The 16982-nt window shown below is 36.5% G+C and overlaps 1 protein-coding gene across 4 annotated transcripts in view; it reads right to left on the bottom strand.

Annotated features, from left to right (window-relative positions):
* The window catches only part of PAK3 (p21 (RAC1) activated kinase 3), a 128642-nt gene that overhangs the window by 59184 nt on the left and 52476 nt on the right, over positions 1-16982 (bottom strand). For all 4 annotated transcript variants that reach the window (XM_053657507.1, XM_053657508.1, XM_053657509.1 and 1 more), the window contains one exon: positions 11530-11593. In XM_053657507.1, the coding sequence (XP_053513482.1) occupies positions 11530-11593 (64 nt within the window). The remainder of the gene's footprint in view (positions 1-11529; positions 11594-16982) is intronic.

Below are 16982 nucleotides of genomic sequence, written 5' to 3'. Positions count from 1 at the left end.
AAAAAAACAGTGAGCCCAGAAATAAACCCAAGTCTCTACAGTCAATTAATATTTGGCAAAGGGGGAAGAAACATAAAATGGAGTAAAAATAGCCCCTTCAACAATTGGTGTTGGGAGATCTGCACAGTTACATGCAAAAAAAAAAAAAAAGAAACTCAATCACCAACTTACACCTTACCCAAAAATAAATTCATGGTGGCTAAAAGACTTAAGTATAAGTTGTGACATCATAAAAGTCATAGGGGAAAACATTGACAGAAAAATCTCAGACATTCAATGCAGCAGCATCTTCACTGATATGTCCCCCAAAGCAAGGGACATAACGGAAAAATAAACAAATAGAACATCATCAAATTAAAAAGCTTCTGCACGGCTAAAGAAAACAGCATTAAAATGAAAAGAGAACCAACTATATGGAAAAACATATTTACCAGTGATACCTTGGACAGGGGTTTGATCTCCAAAATATATAAGGAAGTCACAGAACTCTACTCCAGGAAGACAAAGTAACCTTAATTTTGCCCAAATTAAAAATTGGGCAAAAGTCTTGAATAGACACTTCTCCTAGGAGGACATAAAGAGGACCTAGAGAAACATGAAAAGATGCTCAGCAAAACTACCCATCAGAGATGCAAATTAAAACCACAATGAGATACCACTTCATATCAGTCATCATAAACCAGTCAACAAACAAGTGTCAGAAAGGATGTGTAGAAAAGGGAACCCTACTGCACTGTTGGTGGGGATGCAAACTGGTGAAGCCACTAGGGAAAACAGTATGGAATTTCCTCAGAAAATTAAAAATGGAACAGCCTTTTGACTCAGCAATTCCACTGCTGGGAATATATCTTATGAACACTGAAACACCAATTCAAAAGAACCCATGTATCCCAATGTTTATAGCAGCACAATTTATGATAGCCAAGTGCTAGAGGCAACCTAAGTGCCTATCAGTAAATGTGTGGATCAAAAAACAATGGTACATTTACACAATGGAATACTATGCAACAGAAAGAAAGAAGGAGCCCCTGCCTTTTGCGACAGCATGGATGGCACTGGAGAGCATAATGCTAAGTAAAATAAGCCAGGTGGCGAGGGACAAATACCATATGATCTGACCTTTAGCTGGAACATAACCAACAAAAGAAAAAAAGCAAGCAAAATATAACCAGAGACATTGAAATCAAGAACAATCTAACAATAACCAGAGCGGACAGGGGAATTGACAATGGGAGGAAGGGTTTTCAGGAACTACTGTAAAGGACACATGGACAAAACCAAGTGGGAGGGTGGAAGCAAGGGAGGGAGGTGGGTTTGTCTGGGTAGGGGGAGTGGTGGTGGGGGAAAATGACAATTCTAATTGAACAACAATAAAATAATTTAAAAAGGAATAGTAATAACAGTAATTCAAATTAGAAAGAAGGATGTAAAAATGTCATTGTTTGCAGATGATATGATAGTATATATACAAAACCCTATAGACTCTACCAAAAAAACTACTGGACCTAATAAGTGAATTTGGAAAAACAGTGGTATACAAAGTCAATATTCAGAAATTGAAGGCATTTTTGTATACCAAGAATGAAATATCAAAAATGGAAATTAGGAATAATCCCATTACTATAGCAACAAGAAAAATAAAGTACCTAGGGATAAATTTATCCAAAGAAGTAAAAGACCTGGACTCAGAAAACTTCAGAACACCAAAAAAAAAAAAAATAAGGAAGACAGAAATAAATGGAAGCATATACCATGTTCATGGATTGGAAGAGTCAACATCATTATAATGTCCATAAACCCAGAGCAATTTATACATTTAATGCAACCCTTATTAAAACACCAATGACATATTTCACAGGTATACAAAAAATATTTCAAAAATTTATAAGGAACCATAAATGACCCTGAATAGCCTCAGCAATTTTGAAAAAGATGTACAAAGTAGGAGGGATTATAATACCTCATATCAAACTACATTACCACTGTAATCTAGGGGTCTTTGATTACAAGGCCACTGTAATGAAAGCAGTCTGATACTGCCATAAGAACAGACACATAGATCAACAGAACAGAATAGAAAGATTAGAAACAAATCCATGTCTACAAGGTTAATCAATATTTGACAAAGCAGGGAGAAGGATAAAATGGAGTAAAAGTAACATATTCAAGAAATGGTATTAGGAGATGTGGACAACTACATGCAAAAAAATGAAAATAGACCACCAACTTATACCATTCACAAAAACAAACTCATGATGGATAATAGACTTAAATATAAGTTGTGACACCACAGAAGTCCTAGAAGAGAACACAGGCAGGAAAATTTCATATATCCCATGCACCTATTTCCTTTAGAACAAGGTATATAAAGGAAACAGTAAATGAATGGGACTACATCAAATTAAAAATCTTTTGCATGGTTAAAGAAAATATCAGCAAAATGAAAAGGAAACCACCACAGAGGGAAATATATTTGCCAATGATACCTTGGACAAGGATTTTATCTCCAAAATACATAAAAACTCACAAAACCCCACTCCAGGAAGACAAACAACCCAATTAAACAATGGTCAAAGGACTTGAAGAGACACTTCTCCAAGGAGGACATAAAAAGGGCCCAGAGACATATGAAAAAAGTGTTCTACCTCACTAGCCATCAGAGAGATTCAAAGTAAAACCACAATGAAATACCCTATACCAGTGAGAACGACCATCATATACCAATCAACAAACAAGTATTGGAGAGGTTGTGGAGAAAAGGAAACCCTAGTTCATTGTTGGAGGGAATGCAGACTGGTGCAGCCACTGTGGGAAACAGTATGGAATTTCCTGAGAAAACTAATAATGGAACTGCCTTTTGACCCAGCAATTCCACTGCTGGGATTATTCCCTAGGAACGCTGAAACACCAATTCAAAAAAACCTATGTACTCCAATGTTCATAGCAGCACAATTTAAAATAGCCAAGCACTTGTAACAACCTAAATGCCCATCAGTAAATGAGTGGATCAAAAAACAATGGTACACACAATGTTCATAGCAGCACAATTTACAATAGCCAAGAGTTGGAAGCAACCTAGGTGCCCATCAGTAAATGAATGGATCCAAAAATTGTGGTACATATACACAATGGAATTCTATGCAGCAGAGAGAAAGAAGGAGCTACTACCCTTTGCAACAACATGGATGGAACTGGAAAGCATTATGCTGAGTGAAATAGGCCAGGTGTTGAAAGACAAATACCATATGATCTCACCTTTAACAGGAAGCTAAACAACAAAACAAACAGGCAAGCAGAAAAAAAACAAAAAACAAAAAACAAAGACACTGAAACAGAGAACAAGGGGATAGTGACCAGAGGGGAGAAGGAAGGGAAGTTAAGGGGAAAAAGGGGGAGGGATTTGGAGGAACAAATAGGAAGGACACAGGGACGAGAACTAAGGGGGGGGTGGAAATGGGAGGGAGGTGGGGGCAAGGGGCGGGGGAGGCTGGGATGGGAAAAATAGACAAAAAATTGTACTTGAAAAATAACTGAATAAAATTTTTTAAAAAATGGAAAAAAATTGTGGTACATATACACAATGGAATTCTATGCAGCAGAGAGAAAGAAGGAGGTACTACCCTTTGCAACAATATGGATGGAACTGGAAAACATTATGCTGAGTGAAATAGGCCAGGTGTTGAAAGACAAATACCATATGATCTCACCTTTAACAGGAAGCTAAACAACAAAACGAACAAGCAAGCGGAATAAAAACAAAGACACTGAAATAGAGAACAAGTGGACAGTGACCAGAGGGGAGAGGGAAGGAAATTTAAGGGGGAAGGGGGGAGGGATTTGGAGAAACAAATGAGAGGGATGCTGGTAGGAGTGCTGGGGGGGGTGGGGAAGGGGGGAGGGAGGAGCGTGGGACAGGGGGGTGGGCTTGGATGGGAGAAATAAACAAAAAACTGTACTTGAAAAATAATTAAATAAAAAAATGTGAAAAAAACCAAAACCAAAATAAAAATCTGTTGTTGATTTCAAAAAAAACAATGGTACATTTACACAATAGAATAATATGCAGCAGAAAAAAAGGAGTTCTTACCCTTTGCAACAGCAAGGATGGAACTGGAGAACATTATGCTAAATGAAACAAGGTAGGCCATAAAAGACAAATATCATATGATCTCCCCTATAAGTGGAACCTAATAAACAAAAGAAGTAAGCAAGCAAAATATAACCAGAGACATTGAAATTAAGAACAAACTGACAGTAACCAGAGGGGAGATGGAAGGGGATAAAGGAGAGAAAAGGGGGATGGGTTTTCAGGTCATGTATAAAGGACAAAGGGACAAAACAAAGGGAGCTAGAATCGAGGGTGGGGGGTTGGGATGGCTGGGGTGTGGGGAAGTGTTGGGGAAAAAAACAGAGACAACTGTACTTGAACAACAGTAAGAAAAAGAATGGCCATCACAAACAAATCAAATAACAAGTGCTAGAGAGGTTGTGGAGAAAAGGAAACCCTAGTTTCCTTTTTGGCGGGAATGCAGACTGGTGTGGCCACTATGGAAAATAGTTTGGAACTTCCTCAAAAAACTAAAAATGGAACTGCCTTTTGACCCAGCAATTTTGCTGGTAAAATTATACCCTAAGATCCTGAAACACCAATTCAAAAAGCCTATGCATCCCAATGTTCAAAGCAGCATATTTACAATAGTCAAGTGCTGGAAACAGCCTAAGTTTCCATCTCTAAATGAATGGATCCAAAAACAGTGGTACATTTGTACAATGGAATATTATACAGTAGAAAGAGAGGAGTTCCTAACCTTCCTTGATAGCCTGGATGGAACTGAAGAGCATTATGCTAAGATAAATAAGCCAGGTGGGGAAAGTCCAATATCATATGATCTCACCTATAAATGGAACCTAATCAATAATACAAAGAAGTGAGCAAAATAGAACCAGAGACCTGGAAATAAAGAATAACTTGACAGTGACCAGAGGGGAGGGGAGAGGGGGATAAAGGCGGAATGAAGGGCTAGGGTCAAGGAACATTTATAAAGAATGTATTATCAGAGACAACAGGTTTGTGGAGAAGATTGAATGTCAGAGGGTGGTGGGCAGGGCAGGGAGAGCAATGGAGAAAAATGGGGGCAACTGTAATTGAACAACAGTAAATTTAAAAAAATAGATCTGTGAGGACAACTATCAACATTAGAAAATCCATTCCTGTTTCATAGCTACTGCTTATTCAGGAATTACACAGGCTTGCCAATGATAGCTGTTAGTGAAAATAAATATTTGACTTTGTTAGCTCACCCTACTCCACTTATTAAACCAGTTGTTATATAACTGTCCTAGAAAGTGAAGATTCTTAAGTCTCTACCAGATACATATCTGACAAACAAATGTTGAGTTAATAATAATTTGGAAGGTACTAGGCCTTTCCCCCCATTTTTAAAACTTTACATACCTCTGCTCAAAATATCTACATTTGGTAACCAATTACAGAACACTTTTCACAGCAAACCTGGTGAAAAATGTCATTTTTAACTTTTGACATAGCTATGGCCTCAAATGATTAGACATGTAATTCTGAATTTCATTTATGGAGGATGTAGCCCATTCCTCTGGCCCCAGGCCTGAATACTGGTATGGCAGAAACATGCACTGGAAAAATTTTGTTTTCCAAGAAGATGAAGGTGATTAATGGAGAGGTTCCTCTCAAATCTGGCTCCCAATAATAAGCTGTTGTGCTCCCTGAAGCTGAAAATTGAATACTGGGGCTGATTATTTCTAACACCAAATGATTACTGACATAGGTTTTAATGTCACCATTATAATAGGTAATGCAAGAGAATAAAAAGCACAGACTTAATGAAAAGAAAGTAAAACACTCTATATATCGAGAATACAGGCTAGTTTGCCTAACTTAGGAAAATAATTTATGAAAAGAATTCACTGAGAACAATTTAAGTAAAAGGAAAATTAAGTGGAGTTTTTGGTTTACAGAAGAATAAATCAATATTTTAATCACTTTAAAAATTAAGAACACCTGGCTGGTGTAGTTCAGTGGATTGAGTGCATGCATGCAAACCAAAGCATCGCTGGTTCCATTCACAGTCAGGGCACATGTCTGGGTTGCAGGCCATGTCCCCAGGAGTGGGTGCACGGGAGGCAACCACACATTGATGTTTCCCTCCCTGTCTTTCTCCTTCTCTTCCCCCTCTATAAAAATAAATAAACAAAATCTTTCAAAAAGGAGTTTATAAAAATTAAGAACAGATAACAAAAATCTAAAACCAAGAATTTAGTAAATAAATTGGATTATAAAATTACAGTTAAATAGATTGAAGTTAATAGATTAATCTTAAAAGCTATTTAAAATGCACATTGATTTATATTATGACCATTTTAGTTGTGTGTGCATGTATGTGAAAATGGGCATTGGAGAGTGAAGATGAATGCAAAAAAATGTGTAGTATGCACAAATATACACAAAACATGAAGAATCAGATGTGGTGAGTCTGATCAAGCCAATATGAGAAACAGAGATGAAGACCAATTAAGAAAAAGAGAGAGAAGCAGAGACAGATACAGAAAGAGCAAGGAGCAAGAAATATTGGGTCTGGCCCTGGCTGGTGTAGCTCAGTGGATTGAGTGAGGGCCTGCGAACCATGCGATCGTGGTTTGATTCCCAGTCAGGGCACATGCCTGGGTTGCAGGCCAGATACCAGCAGGGAACTCACGAGAGGCAACCAGACATTGACGTTTCTCTCCCTCTCTTTCTCCTTCCTTTCCCCTCTCTCCAAAAATAAATTAAAAAAAAAGTTCCGGTCATTTCTAATTTAAAAAGAAAAAAGAAGTATAGGGTCTGGCAGAAGTAAGGCTTGCTTGAGTGTGGTTGGTAGGATACATAAATGTCTCACATGAGATGGACAGCAATTTGAATGTTTCACCTAACATGTAATATTGTGTGCTTGAGTGTGATATTGTTATTGTCCCAGAATTACATGCTTATGATTTTGTAATAAAATATTCTGTAATAAAAAGGGGCATTATTTGTGGTGGACCCTGTGTATATGAAAACACAGAATAAAGGAGAGGGAGAGCTAGAAAGACAAACATTCTCGGTTCAACAAATATTTATTGAGGCAAAAACAGATCCAGAGAGATGGGGAGTCAGACTGGAAAAGTTCTGCAAGTCTTTGACCTTGGCCAAGTAAACTATTGCTATGGACCAAACTTGTACAAGGTTGTTTATTTGGGGGAGGGCTACTAAGTGTAAAAGCACTGTGCTAGACACTAAGAGACAAAATGAGGAATAAAATAGACTTCCCTCCCTTCTCAGAACTTATTTAAAAGTTGAATTGGGCCTCTGAGTAAACCATCTGCTGGTTTCATTATTCTTTAAAATGAGGAAATTGCTAGAAATTTAAAACAGAACTTTCTGCAGTGACAAGCAGTATTTCTGCTTTAATTTTCCATTTTAGATTATGAAGGCTTTACAAAGGTATGCAGAAAAAGCGAATTTTCATTTTGCACCTCCAGAGATCAGAAGCATAATTATCAACCTAGAGGGCAAAACTCTTTGCTATTCGAAGTCCTTTGGTGGCCTAATCTTTGTTGTTATGGAGAAATAAGTCTTGCTTCATTATCTAGTATCTCAGAGATATTTAAACCATCACTACCTTTTTTCCTTTTTTAAAAATAAATTCTATTTTTGGCTCAGTTGGGTCTTAGTGGGAATAAATAATCAAAACAAAATTGTGGTTTACTCCCACACTTCAACATCTTCTACTCCCCACTCCCCAAAAGAGAACTCTAAAATATCTACTTCATGAATTAAATAAATAAATAAATAACTCTCACATTTAAACCTACAACTAGATCAGTGATGTCCATTAGAAATAGAATGTGATGAAGAGATGCTCAATATAGTTAGCTATCAGAGAGATGCAAATTAAAACCACAATGAGATACCACTTTACACCAGTCAGGATGGCTATCATAAACAAAGCAACAAACAACAAATGTTGGAGAGGTTGTGGGGAAAAGGGGTCCTTAGTCCACTGTTGGTGGCATTGCAGACTGGTACAATCATTATGGAAAACAGTATGAAATTTTCTCAGAAAAATAAAAATCGACCTGCCTTTTGACCCAGCAATTCCACTACTAGGATTATATCTTAAGAATCCTAAAATATCAATATCAAAGAACCTATGCACCACAATGTTCATAGCAGCACAATTTACAATAGCCAAGAGTTGGAAGCAACCTAGGTGCCCATCAGTAAACGAATGGATCCAAAAATTGTGGTACATATACACAATGGAATTCTATGCAGCAGAGAGAAAGAAGGAGCTACTACCCTTGGCAACAACATGGATGGAACTGGAAAGCATTATGCTGAGTGAAATAGGCCAGGTGTTGAAAGACAAATACCATATGATCTCACCTTTAACAGGAAGCTAAACAGCAAAATAAACAAGCAAGCAAAATAAAAACAAAGACACCGAAATAGAGAACAACGGGATAGTGACCAGAGGGGAGAGGGAAGGGAATTTAAGGGGAAAAAAGGGGAGGGATTTGGAGGAACAAATAAGAAGGACACAGGGACGAGAACTAAGGGGGGGTGGAAATGGGAGGGAGGTAGGGAGCATGGGGTGGGGGAGGCTGGGATGGGGAAATAGACAAAAAAACTGTACTTGAAAAATAACTAAATAAAATTTAAAAAATAAAACAAAACAAAAAGAAATAGAATGTGAGCTATATTTTCAAATTTCTGAGAGCTATATTTTAAAAGTGTAAATGGTGAGATTAATTTTAATATATATTAAACAATGTATATAAAATATTATTTCGACATATAACCAATATAAAATGTATTAATATTTTATACCATTTTTCCCTTTGAATTTTTTGATATGAGGTACATATTTTACACTCATGGCATATCTCAATCTGGACCAACCACATATAAAGGGCTCAATAGCTACATGGTTATTGTATTGGGCAGCAAAGATCTAGAATGCTACTTCTTTGTGGATTGTGTATACTTTCCTATTGTTAGTTCCGCCTAAGACCCACCTGATTAAAATAAAATCTAAGAGCCAACTTTTACTTTCTGAACCTTTTTAATACATAATATTGTGATTTTACAATCTACCTCATAGAGTTTATCTTGGGGCATGAAAAAAGCCATTTGAGCCTGGCATATGGAAATGTGAAGTCATGGCTTCCTTGCCAAAGTACAAAAACCAGTCCACCAGAGGTGAAGAAGGAAAACTCCAGGTGGGAAATAATGGCTACAGGAGCCATCTCTGCTGCTGAATTTACTAGATTTGTCTTGATATTCTCATTGCAGTCTGCGTAGCCCTCTGTCAAATATTTATCATTGCAGACTTCAAGTTCCTCAAGGGCTCACACCATCAATACCCATCTATGAGTGTGCTGAAAAATAAATTATTCAAATAAATAGTTTCTCATTTGCACTAGACATATTTTAAGTGCTCTACAGCCACACATGCTAGTGTCTACCATATAGGATGGTACAGATATACTACATCTCCATCATCACAGAAAGTTTTATCGGACAGCATTGTTATAGAGAAATGGGTAGACATACTATCTGGTTGTTTAAGTGATAGAGGGTCCCTAGAAACCACAAAACACTTTTTTATGAACAAGTGAGAATACCAGTGATATCAAATGACAAAAGAAGAAGCAAAAGCACAAACAGGTATATATTTTAGCCTCCTAGAAATGCCACACCATTATGGTTTTTAATGGAAGAAGGTTGGGTATATATTTCTCCCTGAGTTTATGCCTCCCTCTCAGGGTTTTCTTACCTTGATTCCCACAAATCATAATCCCCACAAGTTAGGGGGTAAGATATATCCCTCTTACCCTCTAGCCAAAATGTAATGAATGCTTCCCATATTTGTCAAGATAACTTGGCAATTTCGAAAGAAACTTTAGTTCAAAAGCTAGGCGGAAATAAAGAAAATATAAAATATTATTTAAAATGGTCAAGCTTATATACAATATATAATTTTTGAATCTAAGAATTCCAGAAACAGCAATGAAGTGCTTGAAGAAATCCTACGTTCCCTTATCAAAAAACAAACACTATTGGCTGAGGGGCTAGCACCATTTTGCAGGCACATTAGAATGTCCTTTCCTTCTCAGTTCCTTATCACATCCAGGAGACTTCTGAGGTACTAAATTGGTTCCTGGCATACAGTTAATTGGTACACTCAAATATCTTGTCCCATTCTTCATTTTAGGACAGCCTTTAAGAACACTTCCTTTTTCTTTAAACAAAACTTTTTCGTGTTTCAAATGCTGTTACCTACTCAAGCCTCCCTGCTTACTTTCACATTGAGGGGTAAGAAACATATGTAATTACAGCTGACTTGTAGAACTGATAACTCCTATCTTTAGCTCTGGTAAATGATCTAGCCCTGTGGTTTTTATGTCTAACTAATGGTCAAGATTATCTGAAGAACTTTTCCAAAGTTCAGTTTTCTGGTCCCTGCTTCATACTTCTAAATTAAGTCTCTGATAGTCAGGTTTGGGAACCTTTTATTTTTGTTTTTGAACAAGAATTAAAATAAATACATTTAAAAATGTATTTATTTTAATTGTTGTTCAAGTACAGTTTTCTGTCTTTTATTCCCATACCAGCTCACCCCCCAGTGCTCCTCACCTCCCTCCCATTTCTACCCCCTTTAGTTTTTGTCCATGTGTTCTTTATACTTGTATAAAGGGTCCTGTAAACCCTTTTTCCCCTTTTCCCCTGAAATTCCCTCCCCTCTCCCCTCTGGTCCCTGTCAGCCTGTTCTCTATTTCGGTGTCTTTGGTTATATTTTGCTTGCTTGTTTATTTTGTTGTTTAGGTTCCTGTTAAAGGTGAGATCATATGGTATTTGTCTTTCACCTCCTGGATTATTTCACTCAGCATAATGCTTTCCAGTTCCATCCATGCTATCCCAAAGGGTAGGAGCTTCTTCTTTATTCTTAACAAGCATAATAGACAAAAATGATGCTCCCTATTTCTTTTAGGGACTATTGATTGGTTTCCTCTTTATTTGGATAGTCAATTCTGCCTATCTCTGGATTATTCAATATGAAATTTCCCTACCCCCATTCTGTCACTTTCTAGTTTGACAAGGAAATAGGATCTTAAGCATTATATTCATACAGATGTAGGGGGACAGGGATAAAGGGGGTTTTCATACAAACTACAGGTTTTTAATAACCTTACTGCTTTTCTAGAGAAATCTATTTGAATTTTCAAAATATACTGGATCAAAATGTCCCCCAAAACTTCAGCGTCCACCCAACAATAGTGAAGATTCCAGAAGAAGATGTTCCTTGGTTAATTATTAATAAAAGCCAACCAGAAAGGCAAACATTTAATATGCAAACATGAATATAACCCAGAAAATGGGAAGCATAATTTACCAGAAATCCAAGCTGTTATTGAATTTCAAGGTATATCTTTGGCATGTATGTTTTGATGTTTCAAATAATAATCACTTACCCTTGACCAATTTTTTCAAATCTCGTGTATTTTTTCTTTGGATCACCAACACTCACAATGCTTCCTGAGTAAGGGCGGGGAGGAAAAAGAGAGAGAGAGGTTAAAATTGATTGATATACTTTTATGTAATACTGAAAATTAAGATGCCACAGTCAATGACAAAATATTAGAACAGCATTCCCATGTGATTTCTATAATTTATATGAATAATGATACATTTTACTAAAATATCAAATAGTAATATATTAATTAAGGTAATGGTAATAACTATGCTGTTTATATTCAAAATTGATTATGTTTGGAAACAGAAAGAACTGCTCATAACTAGACATTTATTATAAGTACCCATAAAATAATATTGTAGATTAGGACATAAAAACATCTAGGAACTTATACATGCTATATAATACAATCCTTATCTTCACACTGGCTGGTGTGGCTCAGTGGATTGACTGCCTGCTGGCAAAGCAAAGGGTATCTGGTTTGATTCCCAGCCAGGGCACATGCCTCGGTTGTGGGCCAGGTCCCTGGTGGGGGTATACAAGAGGCAACCACACATTGATGCTTCTCTCCCTCTCTTTCTTTGTCCCTTCCCCTCTCCCTAAAAATAAATAAAATAAAATAAATCACTATCTTCTCTGAAATGGAATGAAATCAAGTACTACACTACATTCAATTATGTTGGACAAATAACTATTAAGCAATTATTATGAACCCATTACTGTGCAATGGGCAATGAGGATGGGGATGGGAAGAAAATCTAATCATAAAGTAATGAGACTCATGCTTTAAAAAAATACATCCCTGAACCTAGGACCCTACTAACACTACAAACACCTTTAATAACTTAATTGAGGTATGGTTTCTATAGAATAAAGTTTACCCATTTAAAGTGTACAATTCAATGGCCTTTACTAAATTTTTAGAGTTGTACACATTTACTAAATTTTATCATGATCTAATATCAGAACATGTTCATCATACAAAAAAGAGAACTTATACCCATTATAAGTCACTTTTCATCTCCCCTCAGATTTCCAATCAATTCCTAGGCAACCACTAACCTTTCTGTTTCTACAGATTGCTTCACATTTTATGAAGTTTATAAGTCATACACACAAAAATATTAATCTATCATGTTTGAATCTGGAAAAATATTGGTTTTATTATTTGAAAATATCAAATCCACCACTCAGAAGATAAATACTTTCCACCACTCAGAATAAATCCAGAGGAAATGACATTTGACTCTTCATTACAGTGCTCAAACAGGTGCAGAACAACTCTTGGCCACAGCATAATGGGTATAAATAAGAGTGCAGCTTCTCAAGGGGACTGCTTTGAAGACAGTTGTTTATTTGGATATCTCAGGCATTCCTTCTTTATTTTTGGAAGCAAACGTATCAGTATTATTACCTTTGAGTTCTATTTTACTATCATGGCCCCTGTCCCAAAGAAGAGTAGAGAGAGTTAGTAAAATGGGATTTACACACATGAACTAATCAAGAGGTCTGTAGATTCTGTGTTCTAATCATCATTCTTATTCATCCCCTACTCTTCATTACCAGGACCACACTGTCATTGTTCAGGCCCTCAACATCTCTTTTCCAAACAATTGTTCTGGTTGTTATCTACCTCAAAACTCTGCATTTTCTGATTTCTCTCTCATAATGCTGTTGAAGTATAGTAACATAAAATTCATAATCTGAGACTGTTCAGTATAAACTGAAATGTATGGTCAACCTAATTCAGAGTGATTTCAATACATTGTTCTACATTCTTCAAAAGTTTCTCTTCACTGAAGGATCAAGTTCAAATTCTTTAGTCTGCCATAGAAAGCTCTTTACCATCAGGTTTCATCTAGCTCCTACCTGACCAGCCTAGTTTCATATTCCTTTTTTCTTATTCCCCCCAACTTTATATCCTAATAACACTATTACTATCCAAGGCTTAGGTCTTTGCAGATGTCCCCACTTTCCCTTTCCTATTTAACCCATGAATTCTTATTTACCACTTAAGTATAATCTCAAGTCATTCTCTGTGAAGTCTTTTCTCATCCTTCTAATGAGACTCATGTACTTCTTGTGGGAAAGAACTTTGTATTTTCATCCCTGTAACTTCAGTGCGTAGAATAGTGGCTTCCACTGAGCAAATATTTGTTGGCTAAATAATTAAGAACAAAAAATATGTTTCAAGTACTGAACTGTGCTTCAGACAATGCCTCACATTCATTTAGACAATGGTTCATTTTCTGAGCTAGTGAGCAACTTAATTTAAAGCTACCAGTAGATAGTATATCTTTTTTTAAAGATTTTATTTATTTATCTTTAGAGGGGAATGGAAGGAGACAGGGAGAGAAATATCAATATATGGTTGCCTCTTGTGCATCCCCTGCTGGGAACTGGCCTGCAACTCAGGTGTGTGCCCTGATTGGGAATTGAACCATGATCCTCTGGTTTACAGGCTAATGCTCAATCCGCTGAGCTACACCAGCCAGGCCAGACAGTGTATCTTGAGAAATAATTAATTAAATGTTTTGCTCATGGATTGTTAATCAGGTTTATTATTTTTTGGTGGATGCTTGTTTTTTGTAATAGGAGTCCATGTTTTAGTTAGGTTACATTAAGACTTGTACAATGTGAGTTATTATAATTATTTTTCTCTTGTAGCTTTCAATCTCAGTCAATTGTACTACCATCCATCTATCCAGTAGCCTGAGTCAGAAAACTGTGAGGCATCTTTGACTCGTCTTTTACTTTCACTCCTCACATGCAACTGTTCACTGGGTCCTGGGCCTGTATCTGTTTACCTCCTAGATACTATTTGAATCTGTCCCTTCATCACCACTACTATTCTAGCTGGGTTTCCCTTACATTTTTCCTGGGCTATTTCAAAAGCCTCCTAACTGGACTTCTTATTTCCAGCCTCTGCCCACTTCAGTCTAGGCTCCATACCTCTGTGAGGATGCTCTAAGTGTAGACCTGATCATTTGATTCTTTGGTCAAGGGGTCACTGATGCTTCCCCAACACCTACAGTGTCAAGTTCAAACTCCTTGGCATGGAATGTAAGGTTCTTTATGATCTGGTTCTTGTTTTATTCTCACATCTCATCTCACCATTTCCCCACTAGAACCCTATACTTTGATCATAACCAATCAATTGTAGCTCATGATCAGCTCCTGCTTAATAATTTAGCTTCCTCTCCTAAAACTCCAGTCCCTTTATCCACCAGCAATTGATTCTATATTCTAGTGACAGTGAATAAGTTAAAGTTTCCAGGTATATGTCTTCATACCTTCTTTATATGCTATTCTTTGCCTGTAATGTCCTTCTTAAGTTGTCTTCCTGGCAAGTGCCTATTCATGCTTCAAATCAGTTTCACTTTTGCCAGTTCTAGGAAGCTTTCCATGCTTCTTTTGAATGAAGTTAATAATATCCCTTCTCTGGACTACTGTGTGCTCTCTCTTTCTCCTTCCCTTGCTCTCTTTCTCTATACTTAATACACCACATATCTATAACTATTTATTTGAAATCCCCTTACAGACTGTATCTTAAGTACAGAAGCCATGTCTTATTCATTTCTGTATCTTCAGTGTCCCCTCTCACAGCACTGTGTATGGTATATACTGGGTATTCAATAAATGTTTGTTGAATTAAATTCAAATAAAATTACGCATTTTCTTTTATATTCCATTGTATATATGTACCTTTTGTAAATGCCCCATATTTTAGGACAGACATGGAAGAATGTATTTTACTTGAGTTATATTTCTAGAGCGTCACCAATTTAACAGTTTCTGAGTTACTTTTCAATTTTTCAAATTGTCTCACAGATTTCTACATCACTGAGAACTATACTTATCCAAGACAACTATTAATGTGTAAGAACCTGGACTACTTCTTCTTCTTTATTTTTAAAGGAAATAATGATTTTAAAGTCCCTTGAAACCATAGTTCTATTAACTTCTAGTCTTTTAAAAAAGTTATATTATTAAGTTGCTGAGCAAACTCTTTTCAATATAATGAACAAAGGCAAATAAAATTCAGCCCAAACCACTTTTTAAATTACAACCAATTCCTATGGGTAGAGTTCCATTAATGAGGTTTCATGGCAGTAAGTTATTCAGCCTTTATTTCCATGGTATGAATGGTAAAATGAACTAGAAATAAACCCTTCCATAAGGATTACCAAAAGACCACCATTTTGATGAGATCCTGTTTCTGAATTTAACTCTATTCAAATAAAACGGAATCCCCACATCCATAACCCTTCACAGGAGAGTGTTTGCTGCCATCTACTGATGTTAGGTAAGTACACATGAGGTCTTATTTAGTATTCTAAATTACAAAACAAGTTTTCAAAGTGACCCCTTCCATCAGAGCCATTATAATTCACTTTTATATATTTTATTTATTAATTAAAATATTTATTAATTAAAATGTTTATTTATTTATTTATTTATTTATTTACTTACTTATTTATTTAGAGATAGGGGCTGGGAAGGAGAAAGAGTGGGAGAGAAACATCAATGCGTGGTTGCCTCTCATGTGTCCCCTACTGGGGACCTGGCCTGCAATCCAGGCATGTGCCCTGACTGGGAATCAAACCAGTGACCCTTTGTTTCACAGGCCTGTGCTCAATTCACTGAGCTACACCAGCCAGGGCTTCTTTTATATATTTTAATAAAGGTAAAATTTATTGTGACTCAATGGGGGAAGAGTGACAAGAACCAGCAACACAAAATCAAGAAAAAAAAAACCCTGATAGCAATACCAGAACCACTTCCTACCATAGCAATTTCCTAAATAAGAAACAAACTATTCATTTTAAACTACAAGGATTTAAGAAATCACTAAATACTAGTATTTGGAACTAGGGTTCATGATGTGGTTTCAGTGACAGAAAAGCCTATCAATATATTCTCTTCCATTTTAAACTAAGTTGAATTCTAACTATTAAAACATTATTTCTTTAGCATAATGAAGGTTTTAATTCTTTAGAAAAAGAAAAAATAATTCTCTATATTAATTTCAGTTCTATCTGAGGGGAAACTGGAATGATTTTTGAGTGAGGAGTGCTAGGGGAAGGGAGGTACAAGAGGAGGTGGTGATTGTGGGGCCCAGAGGAGAAAGGCCAAAGACAAATTTCCTGCATTGCACAATTTTGCTGACAGTGCCTTTTGAAAATTCTCACTAAAGTGTAGGGGTTTCTTTTTGTTTCCAATAGATTCAGACAGACCACAATCAATAAGCTGTGCCCAGTCTATCAGAATGTGCAATATAAAACCAAAACACTACCTGTCCATTTCAGCCATTATTGATCCATGATCTAGCCCCTACCATCAGTATCTGCATGGAAGGCAGACAGCCTGGAAAGGTTTTTATCTGGGTTTTTTACCTAATAGTAATTGGATCCCTGAGACTAAAGGAATAGTCACCCTCCCCTCTGCTTA

Source organism: Artibeus jamaicensis, unplaced genomic scaffold (assembly GCF_021234435.1).
Source record: "Artibeus jamaicensis isolate MK-2021 breed Jamaican fruit bat unplaced genomic scaffold, CSHL_Jam_final scaffold_461, whole genome shotgun sequence".
Taxonomy (NCBI): Eukaryota; Metazoa; Chordata; class Mammalia; order Chiroptera; family Phyllostomidae; genus Artibeus; species Artibeus jamaicensis.
This window is presented reverse-complemented; position numbering and strand designations above follow the sequence as displayed.